The 11603-nt window shown below is 39.8% G+C and overlaps 1 protein-coding gene across 1 annotated transcript in view; it reads left to right on the top strand.

Moving 5' to 3' along the window:
- The window catches only part of CCDC146 (coiled-coil domain containing 146), a 60086-nt gene that overhangs the window by 27552 nt on the left and 20931 nt on the right, over positions 1-11603 (top strand). The window contains exons 4-9 of the mRNA XM_035126590.2: positions 5363-5445; positions 6533-6742; positions 7620-7677; positions 8968-9144; positions 9276-9349; positions 11190-11417. Coding sequence (XP_034982481.1) covers positions 5363-5445; positions 6533-6742; positions 7620-7677; positions 8968-9144; positions 9276-9349; positions 11190-11417 — 830 coding nt within the window. The remainder of the gene's footprint in view (positions 1-5362; positions 5446-6532; positions 6743-7619; positions 7678-8967; positions 9145-9275; positions 9350-11189; positions 11418-11603) is intronic.

Genomic DNA, 11603 nt, shown 5'->3' with positions numbered 1-11603 from the left:
ACAGTAAGAGCTGTTCGGCAGTGGAATTTGCTGCCAAGGAGTGTGGTGGCGTCTCCTACTTTGGAGGTCTTTAAGCAGAGGCTTGACAGGCATATATCAGGAATGCTTTGATGGTGTTTCCTGCTTGGCAGGGGGTTGGACTGGATGGCCCTTGTGGTCTCTTCCAACTCTATGATTCATTTCACCAGGTCTCTAGGAAACCCCTCCTCCGACGTAAAGATACAAATCGTTACTACTTTTATTTTATAAATCTTCCTACCTCAGACCAATCAATTCTTCAAAAATGGTGACTGCTGTCGAATCTTACAGGAAACTGTCTCTTGATCTTTTGACAGTGGAAAAAATTATTGGCCTCCCTGAATGACCATCTAGAACAGAAGTTCCCTGTCTCCTAAGTTCTTCCTGCAATCTTTGGTTAAGGAACTTCTCCCTTCAAGTTTCCTTAGATACACTTTCCTACCGGAAGGGCAGAAACAGATTTCAATCTTAGGTCCCTGGATTTATTGCCTATTCAATCATAAAAAGAAAATGTTAAAATTAAATTCTGACCTGAAAACTACAGAAGGGACTACAGTGAGTTGTTTTCTCATGAACTGGGGACAGGGATCAGAATACTTAATTTATTATCTTGGGAAAATATTCCAGAGTTGGCTTTTTTTTCTTAGTTCAATCTTTGGTTTGCTGACATCTCAGAGGCTTAAAAACTCTAATACTGAATCATCTGAGGTTTATTAAGAACAATATAATGTTAGACACAATGAACAATGTAACACCAAAACATGTAGAGCTTTATCACACATAGCTGGCACCAGAGGGAGGGTGAGGGTCAGGGAGGGCAAGCACCCCCTCAAACAAGGAGCTTGCCCCTCACTCACCCCCCATTTCTGAACTCTTGTCCTTAATATATGCTGTTATTTTTCTTTCTCACTCACCTGGAAATACACTTTGCCTCTTCCCCAGAATTTTGTTCTTGTGCTGCCACTGTTACCAGAACCTTACCACAATACCTGCATCCTGTATTTTTATTGTCATAAATCTATTGCTGAATCTAAATAAATAAATAAATAAATAAATAAATAAATAGTGTCCGACATTTAGTACAATAGAGCTTTTGGAATTCTTGTTATATCTTAACAAGGAATCAACATGTCCCTTTTCCATTTGCAAAATTAACACACACATGCTAACTGACAGTGTAATCCCATGCATATTTACTCAGAAGTAAGTCATCATGTTTTGCAGGGTTAACGTGCATAGAATTGCAGTCCAAGGCAGAAGCCCTGAGACCTAGACATTGTAATGTCTGTGGATGTTTCATATAAATATCTATTTTTCCTTATCTTACCATATGGTGATATCAAAGCCTGTTATTGTTACTTATGTAATTATTATTTTTTTCACTGAGGCAAGCAGAGTACTGCAATAAAATGTGTTTTCAAGTGCAATGGCTATTTCCTGCTCACTGCCAACTACATTTTATATCCAAGGCCTCAGTAGTTGTTGTTGTTTAGTCATTTAGTCATGTCTGACTCTTCGTGACCCCATGGACCAGAGCATGCCAGGCACTCCTGTCTTCCACTGCCTCCCGCAATTTGGTCAGACTTATGTTGGTAGCCTCGAGAACACTGTCCAGCCATCTCATCCTCTGTCATCCCCTTCTCCTTGTGCCCTCCATCTTTCCCAACATCAGGGTCTTTTCCAGGGAGTCTTCTCTTCTCATGAGGTGGCCAAAGTATTGGAGCCTCAGCTTCACGATCTGTCCTTCCAGTGAGCACTCAGGGCTGATTTCCTTCAGAATGGATAGGTTTGATCTTCTTGTAGTCCATGGGACTCTCAAGAGTCTCCTCCAGCATCAATTCTTCAGCGATCAGCCTTCTTTATGGTCCAGCTCTCACTTCCATACATCACTGCTGGGAAAACCATAGCTTTAACTATACGGACCTTTGTAGGCAAGGTGATGTCTCTGCTTTTTAAGATGCTGTCTAGATTTGTCATTGCTTTTTTCCCAAGAAGCAGGCGTCTTTTAATTTCGTGACTGCTGTCACCATCTGCAGTGATCAAGGAGACCAAGAAAGTAAAATCTCTCACTGCCTCTATTTCTTCACCTTATATTTGCCAGGAGGTGAAGGGACCAGTGGCCATGATCTTGGTTTTTTTGATGTTGAGCTTCAGACCATATTTTGCGCTCTCCTCTTTCACCTTCATTTAAAAGGTTCTTTAATTCCTCCTCACTTTCTGCCATCAAGGTTGTGTCATCTGCATATCTGAGGTTGTTGATATTTCTTCCGGCAATCTTAATTCCGGTTTGGGATTCATCCAGTCCAGCCTTTTGCATGATGAATTCTGCATATAAGTTAAATAAGCAGGGAGACGATATACAGCCTTGTCGTACTCCTTTCCCAATTTTGAACCAATCAGTTGTTCCATATCCAGTTCTAACTGTAGCTTCTTGTCCCACATAGAGATTTCTCAGGAGACAGATGAGGTGATCAGGCACTCCCATTTCTTTAAGAACTTGCCTTAGTTTGCTGTGGTCGACACAGTCAAATGCTTTTGCGTAGTCAATGAAAAAACTGTTCCTGTGCCTGCCCGATTTTGTATATGAAGACCTGTAGCGACGTCCAGATGGGAGTAAATCTAGCAGATGATGACAGGGATGTAAAGAATCTGCAATTCTCTCTGCTCTCTTCTTAACTCTGGTAGCATAGATTGTCTCTATTGTAGGCAAGCTAGCTCCAATGACCCTTTCTGCAATTCTTACAGCTCGTTGGAGCCTTTTCTTGTCTGTCTGGGAGGCTGTACCATACCAAGCAGTAAAATAATTACAGAGAACAGTTTCAATGATGCTTCTGTAAAATTGGATCAACACTTCCTGGGGCAATTTAAATTTCCTTAGTTGACGCAAAAAATACAACCTCTGGTGGACCTTTTTAATAATACTATTGATGTTGCTTGACCAATTTAACTTTTGAGAAATTATAGAGCCCAGGATCTTAAAGGACTCTACTTCTACAACCATGTAACCAAGGATGGAAATTGGCAGCAGGACAGAAGAGTGCCTTCTGAAATCAATTTATCAATCACACATTGTATCAAAGGCAACTCTGGTGTTCTCTATATAATAGTTAAATACTGTACAAAACCCGGGGATTGAGTGCATTTGTGAAGGGAATAGAGTCAAAACTAACGAAAGGATAATTCAAGGAGAGGATAAGTTATCTCTTTTTGCAACTGTATTCCAATCTTCTTAGTTTTCACCTTACATCGGTTCTAGGCAATTCCAGTTCCAGAATCAGTTCACACAGTGCAGTCTAGTTCCCTGAATCAGTAGTGCCACAGGATATTGTAAAACCCAAATTTAATGGCATTTAGATCGAGTTACTACTGAACCTATGTAAAGGAGATGGTACTTTTGCCTAGTTTTCTTAAAAAGGAAAACACCGTGAGTCAGACTCAGATTCACTCCGTGTGTGTGTGTGTGTGTGTGTGTGTGTGTGTGTGTCCATCCCGATACAGCTGGTCAGATGGCACACATTTTGGAAAATGGCACGTTACAAGCTTTGGGTATCTTGTGATGGTGACTTATGTCCCTGGTATGTAGTGTTGCAATGCATATTTTAAAACTTTTGTATTGCAAAAACTATAAATTCCTGACTAAAGGGCACATTCTGCATTTCGTACTCAAACAGGAATTGATCATCATTTTAATGCTTCCTGTACCTTTGCCATGTACCTTTATGCAGCCATGTATATTTTGCACAGTAGTTACTGCAGATATTTGTGCTTACTTCAACTGGAAATGCATGAGAATTGTTGAACTGTTAAGCTCTATTAAAACTGCTAGCTAAGGACTGGTGCCAATTTAAACTTTCTTGTAACTATGTTTATTTGTTAGCAGTGCTGGTTTATGTTGGGTAAGAAGGAAATAAAATAATTATTCACATAGAAAACCACCTGGGGTGGTGTGGCTTTCCAGTTTATTTCATAGAATGCCACATATACATATACCCTCAGGGAACAAGTTAATTCCTTTGAGGCCAAGGTGGTTGACCCAGAGAAGCTGAGATGAGATTGGCTGGTGGATGTGATAGCTGCATCCCGCTCTCCTGTTCTCACGGCAACAGAGGGCCTCAAACTAAGGAAGGAAGAAATGTTCCCTTCGATTGAGAATGAATTCAAGGAGACACCCAAAAAGAGGGTGTGGTGTAGGTGACTTCAGTTACCCTCACATAGACTGGGTACATCTATGTTCTATGAGTCTATGATTCTGTGTCCCAGTCACAACAAAGAAGTACAATTTCTAGATACCCTAGATCAGTTTGTTATGGAGCTGACCTTAATACTGAACTTAAGTGAACTTAAGTAAAAGTTTATTAACTGATTTGGAACGGTGACCCCAGTGCTATCATATTCAATATATATGTAAATAGACAATTGCCAATAAAATCCAACCCCATCACATTTGACTTCAAAAGAGGAAACTTCCCAAAGATGAGTAAATTGGTTAAAAAGGAAGTTGAAAGGAAAAGTCAGGAAGGTCAAATCTCTCCAAAAGGCTTAAAAGCTGCTTAAAACCACAATATTAGAAGCTCTGCTAGAATGTATGCCACAGATCAGGAAGGGTAATACCCGGGTCATGAGGGTACAAATGTGAATGAGCAGAATCTAAACAGCTGTTGGAGTGAATAAGGTTTCCTTTACAAAGCTGAAGATTTTCCATTGGAAGAATGAGGAACTGAGACAAATAGTGTTGACATGAGTTGAAGTTCTTTTTGACAAAATGAAAAATGATAACTTGCCATCATGTCTGAATGAGATTGACCTGGAAGATCTTAAAGAATTCCAATATGAAATTGCTGATCATCAGAAATATGTGCCTACTTGAAAACTGGAAAGCAGCCAATATTACATCAATTTTTAAAAAAGAAATGCGGGGGGGGGGATCCTAGAATTTACATACTGGTCTAATTTGAATATCTTGGAAATAAATTTCACAAATGGAAAAGCAAATTCTCACAGGCTTCAATGATCAGAGGGAAACTGCACTGGAATTGAAATCGAAGAATTTTGTATTTTAAAATGGTAGCTAATAGTACTTGAATGTTGAAAATTATATAAAATTCCTTCCAAGAGGATTAGCTCAATATTGAGATCTCAGCAATGAGAACCTAGTTTTTTTATATACTGTAGCTTTATACCACAAGTTGTGAAACAAATCACCCCAGGCATGTAATCATTTCTGAGTATGGCCAGATATAGTGAAAAGTTTCAATTTGTTTTCACATTAGAGAAAAGTGTTGCCTGATTCTTTTCATAATAATTATTCAAATAAATTGATGATTGTCACTCTTACATTTCTTAGTTGTTTTATGATGGAAAAATCCCTGGAACCAGAATGGCTGAACTGAAGGCAAAGTATACTGTTCTGCATGACACTCTCGTAAGGTAGGCTTTTTAGACCTTTCTGTATGTAATGTGAGTACTGGTACTTATTTCTAGTGATTAAAATGTGAAATACATATTTGTAACTCAGCAAGAAAAATAAAATAAAATATACTGAGAAAAATAGCTCAAATTAAAAGTTTTTTTTGGGGGGGAGTGTGTTTCTGTTCCCTATTTCTAGTGTCATTCCAAAGTTTGGTCTTTTGGAAAAGCTGGGAGACTCTGTGTTTGGTGGTTGTGCCCGGTTATTAAACTGTTCTGAGTGAATGTCAAATTCTTACAGAAATGCTCCATATATATTTATGTAAATATTTGAACAGCATTGAAGTTTTTTTCCCCACCCAAGCACCAGTTTTGTTGAATCATTGACCTCAAGGCTAAGTGTTTCAAGGTTCTAAAAGACAGCCAGACAACTGTTTTCTGCTTTCAGATATTATTTCATTAAAATTTTAATATTGCAAGCATGGAAATAATATTCTATTGAATGCATACACAGGAGAAAGAGTACAAAGCAAAGATTTATCTCAGCATTTGATTACCAATTTTGGTCATGCAGTAAATAATAAGCAATCTGTTCCTCCTTTTTCCCTATTGGTTGTCTTTCCCTACTGTCAAAACTTACATTCTTAGATGAATAGAGCATTAATCTGACTTCTTTGCCTTTGTCACTTAGGTATATGGTGCTCCGAAGATACGAAATAATATTTGTGATTTGCAATAACTTTTCATTATACAGTGGTGCCTCGCTAGACAAATTTAATTCGTTCCACGGGTCTTTTCTTATAACGAAAAATTCGTCTAGCGAATCCCATAGGAATGCATTGAATTTTTTAAATTTTTTTTTTTGCCCATAGGAACGCATTAATTGAATTTCAATGCATTCCTATGGGAAACCGTGATTCGCTAGACGAATTTTTCATAAAACGAATTCGTCTAGCGAGGCAACCTCCACTAGAAAAAACATTTCGTTAAGCGGAAATTTCGTTAAGCAGGGCATTCGTTAAGCGAGGCACCACTGTACAGTACAGTAGTAGTTGAAGGTTTGTTTCATAAATATGTGTTTTATCCCAACATTGCTGTTTTGCTTCAGCTTACAGGAATCGGAGATTCAGCTGCTACAGGATGCCAAACGTTTCACAGTCGAAATAGAACAGCAAGAGCAGATACTAGAAACTACTGATCAGTTTCCAGAGGGATATTCTTCAGAGGTCACCAAACTGAGACAGCAGTACCTAAGATATGTCAATGAATACAATGCGATTCAAGAAAGGGAGTATGAAATTCAGTACAAGTTGAACAGGTAGATAGTATTGGAGTGGCTATCTGTATTACGATCTACGTACCAAGGAGTAATGTCTGTCACTTATCCAGTTGATTGACGAATGGGGAACCCTTGGTTTGTGTAGGCCAGGGCAGGGAGAGTGGAGCTGCCTGGAGCCACTGGACTTTAACTGCCTAGTGAGGACATGAAAAGTGGATGCATCAGATAAGGCAGTCAGCTGAAGTTAGAGCTAAACAACATGTTACATTTAGTATGTAGCATGCAGATATGTCTCATGTTTTCCTTAAATTAATTACAGGTGTGGAGGGCAATTGTTATTGGGATAAATTCCATACCCCCCCCTCCTGCATGGCTGTGAGGCTTCAGGAAAATGTTTGCTTGGGTGCCAATGGGAACGTTTTTCTAAGCCTTGTAGCCACGAAGGAAGCAGGTTTTTTTGTGGGAGCGTGACTTGGGCGGAAGGGATGTACCTCCTTTCCCTGTGCACCAGAATCCCAATAACATTTGTGTGTCCCCCCCCCCAATTACAGCCGATTAAAGAGGTGGGGGAGACATGTGCATTAAGTGTAATGTATAATTTTGCCCTGAGATATCTGATGGGAGTTTGAGTCTAGCAACTGATTGAAGAGCCCGGGTTCCCCGTCCCAGAGACAAAATGTGGGAAACCAGTTGTTGCAGATATGAATATTATGAGTGAGCAAATCCAAAATTTTGACACGTCAGTATTATTAAATTATTTTAACAAAACCAATACTTAGCCTTTCATTATGGCCCCTTTTGTCTTCCTTAGCTATATATTGAAGCATTTCAAGGATACGTGCTTGCAAATACTTGATATTTAAATCACCTCATTGACATTATGAGTTGAATGATCTTTTATGCTGTTTTCCTTTAGTTTACGAGAAGACAAGAATCTCATCGAAAGGGAGTATAAAAGAATGCCAAAAGCTACTGTAAGTAAGATGTTCATGTGACCTCTGATGCCTAGTTTTGTACCATTTGGCTGGATAAAAACAACAAAGCATAATGTGGCACCTTAAAGGCGACCACCAACATTTGCTGTGTAAATTAGGCTATATTTTGTTCAGTCTTTTTGGTTTTAGCCACCATCTTGTGAGTAGTTAAGGGAGGGAAGTATTTTAAGTTCATACATCATGTAAAATACAGCACTTTATCCCATCTCCATTCCCATATTTGTCTGGGATAGTTTTGGTTGATATGCTTACCACTTTCCTTGATATTTCTTATTGTTGTAAAATTCTTAACCATGTTTAGCATTAGATGTGTACCAAGGTCATCATCCAAACCCACCCCCATCCACCTTTCCCCCATCTATCTCTTTTCCCCCTTTCCCTCCCAATGTCTCAATAAATGAAACTGATCTGTAAAAATGTTACGAGAGACATTGCACATATTTCTGTAAACCAAGAAAATCCTTAATAATAATAAAAAAGATGTGTACCAAGGTTAACCAGGGTTTGAAACCAGGGTGTATGGACTTTGCAGATTACAGGGAGCTGTAGGCATGCTAAGCCAAACCCCACAAGCTTGTTGGCTTCTGGAGAGGCGTTTATACCACTTTGCGCGCCCCCTAGTCCTTTTTGCTGCCATGCCACACTAAACTAAGCCAAGATTTGGCTTACTATGTCATTGTTGGGAAACATATAAATCTGGAGCTGCCCTGTGGAAGCTTGCAGTGCTTCTATTCATTTGCATTTGGCTTTTTCAGTGAGAAAATAAGGTGTGGCAGGGGAAACAATTTTGAAAGTGAAAGAAAACTACAAAGCTAAGCTTCAAGAAGAGCAAAAGCATGTGCCTTAGCCCTCAGGAGACCTGCTCCATATGTCCCTAATCCTACAAAATATCCCTAGAAACCCAGAGGTGGAGATCTACCAATCCCATCCAATTTAAGGCAGTTGCTGACAAACCGAATGGGTTGAGTTATGACCCCCTTCACGGGATAGAGGCTGGAGAGCAAGCAAAGAACTCTGGGAGACAGGCACAGTCCCCTCCCTTTTTATCCCTCACCCTAATGAAGGACTGCCACAAAACAAATCTACAACACAACTGAGAGATTTTGTAACAAGGAAGCTAAATGGACAGTAATACCGCAGGTCGAATAACATGCATGCCCCCTAAACTACTATTTTAACATACATTCTAGAATAACCACGTTTTAATGTTTTCCTAATTCGTGCATGCCACTTTCCAAACATGAAGTAACTAATTTTCGCTTTTTAAAGGATGCAGATAAGAGGATGAAGGCTCTGAGGGAAAGCTGTGAAGAGCTTCGTAAAGAAACTACACACAGGCGGCAAGAAATCAGAGCACTGAAAGATGATATTTCTTCAAGACACAAGCGCCTTACTAAGGATCAGAAAGAACTCGAGGAACTATTTAGGAAGCAAGAAGAACTAAAAGTAATTCAATAATAAATTCATTAGTCTGTGTAGCTGTGCAGCACTGTATGCTCCCAATTGATACAACTAGTTCTGTAGCTTTCCATAAAACTTCAGTCTGTGTAGACTAATGTTTATATTTTTATCACTAGGATGACCTTGTCCGTCTTCAAGCCATTCCTCTTCAGCTCGGAAAGGATATGGACAAAATAAACCGCAGAATGCAGTATGGGTTTCTTTCCTTTTTTGTTTGCCCTGTATTATGTATCTTTTTATTTATTGACTTTCCACCCTTCCTCCTAAAGGAACCCATATTGCTAACAGACCAGTGGACAGTCCTATTAAGCCCACTGCCATTTGCTTGAATTTAAGCCACCTGGCACTTAAATGTTGATCCTAAATATTTGTGTTGGTCTGTTTGCTGGTGTGACAAGCAGAACATCATGGTTTGTGATGCTGTGGTTACACAGCGGTAGGTTCTTCCCATCTTTCACATTGGTTTGTTGAACTGGGTCCTCTTCTTCTGGCTTCCACAACATTCATAATCCAATCCTGACAAAATCACAGGCAATGGGGAACATGTGACCCTTCAGCTATTGTTGGACCTTAACTCCCATTAGTCCCTGCCAGCATGACCAGTGGTTTGGTATGGTGGGTATTATAATCCAACAATCTTTAGATGGCCACAGGTTCCTCATACCTGCCCTAGACTGAAGCTCTTGTTTTAGTGAGAGCAGAGATATTCATCTCCATCAAATTGATACAAACACCTATATAGCAATGCTGTGTTGCATTACTGCCTCCTGCTACTATGGAAAAGGCTTCTTATTTTTTGCTTTTTCTGAAGGCATGGCTTGTTTTATCTTATGCTGTTATTATGTTATGACAGTACAGTTAGATTGTAAACAACTTCAAGTCATACTTCTTAAAGCTACAGAAATAACATGGAAATTCTGATATTTCAGGAACATGATTATTTGAGATTGCATTTTATTTTCCTGCTACTTTATAGGTCTTTGGCCCTTGTTGCCATTATCTTTTCAAGCTTCTAGTATTCTGTGGATCTCCATCAGAGCTTTTGAGATGGACAAAAGTTCCTCAGGGTCCTGTCAAGCTAAATTGATGCACAGCCATCTAAACATATGCTGTCAACTACAACATCAAAGGAGCAAACTTGTTTTCTCCTGCTCTGGAGGGTATGACTTGAACCCATGGCTTCAAGTTTCAAGAAAGTCATTAAAAAACCACCCCAGAACAAGTTATTTGTAGTAGCAGTGCAATTAATTAAAGGCTTAAGGGGTCCAGGTGGAAAGACACAATATGGATGGCACGTCTGTCTGTAGATGAACACCAGGTCTGTCCAGTGAAAAACAGCACAGGGATATTCCTAGAACTAGATTCTCAGAGACAGGTCCACCCAAGTCTCATTACTGTTCTGTCACCAGATCTACTAGAAATTTTAGACCAGCTCTGTGTCAGTTATATATGTTTATTTATTTTGAATATTTACTACTCCATTCCCCCGTCTCATGAAAGCAGGCAGTGCATTATGGACCTTTGATTGCTTCAACATGGTCTCGTGGTTTCGGAATAGGAATTTGGGTGGCGCTGTGGTCTAAACCACTGAGCCTCTTGGGCTTGCCAATCAGAAGGTCGGCGGTTCAAATCCCCGCGACGGGGTGAGCTCCTGTTGCTCGGTCCCAGCTCCTGCCAACCTAGCAGTTTGAAAGCACGTCAAAGTCAACTAGATAAATAGGTACCACTCTGGCGGGAAGGTAAACGGCGTTCCCGTGTGCTGTTCTGGTTCGCCAGAAATGGCTTAGTCATGCTGGCCACATGACCCAGAAGCTGTCTGCGGACAAATGCCAGCTCCCTCGGTCTGTAGAGCGAGATGAGCTTGCAACCCCAAAGTCGTCCGCAACTAGACCTAACGGTTAGGGATCCCTTTACCTTTACCTTATGTTAACTCTTTATTGTGTTTTTACTGGAGTACAACAGGTATAATGACAGGATGTGAGCAGAGACCTGTTTTGTTACTAATATTAAACACTTGCAATTGTCTACAGAGAATTGGAGAAAAAGAAAAAGGCAATTCAGGAAGACGCACGAGAGATATTTGAGTCTGTAAGAAAAATAGAGGCTAAAAATGACGATGCACTAGAAGAAAAGGAGGATGTGATGAAAGAGGTGGATGGGAAAAAAGCTTTGCTGGAAAGCAAGGAGCGAGAATTTATCTCTCTTACTAAAATGCATGAACTGAACAAAGAGAATGAAGGAAGTGCCATAGCAGAAAGGTAAGTTTTTAATTCACAGGAGGAATTTGTTTTTCACCACCCGTTTTGCTAGCTAAATTCCACTGGGTTGCTAGGTTGTGTCTCCAAGATGTGTATATGGGAGAAGACTGCTGTTCAAATATTCCAGTACAAAACTGTACATTGTTTTAATTATCATATCCTGCACCTTTGAATTGGGCCTGGAAA

The sequence above is a fragment of the Zootoca vivipara genome, chromosome 10 (assembly GCF_963506605.1).
Source record: "Zootoca vivipara chromosome 10, rZooViv1.1, whole genome shotgun sequence".
NCBI classification, from domain to species: domain Eukaryota; kingdom Metazoa; phylum Chordata; class Lepidosauria; order Squamata; family Lacertidae; genus Zootoca; species Zootoca vivipara.
This window is presented reverse-complemented; position numbering and strand designations above follow the sequence as displayed.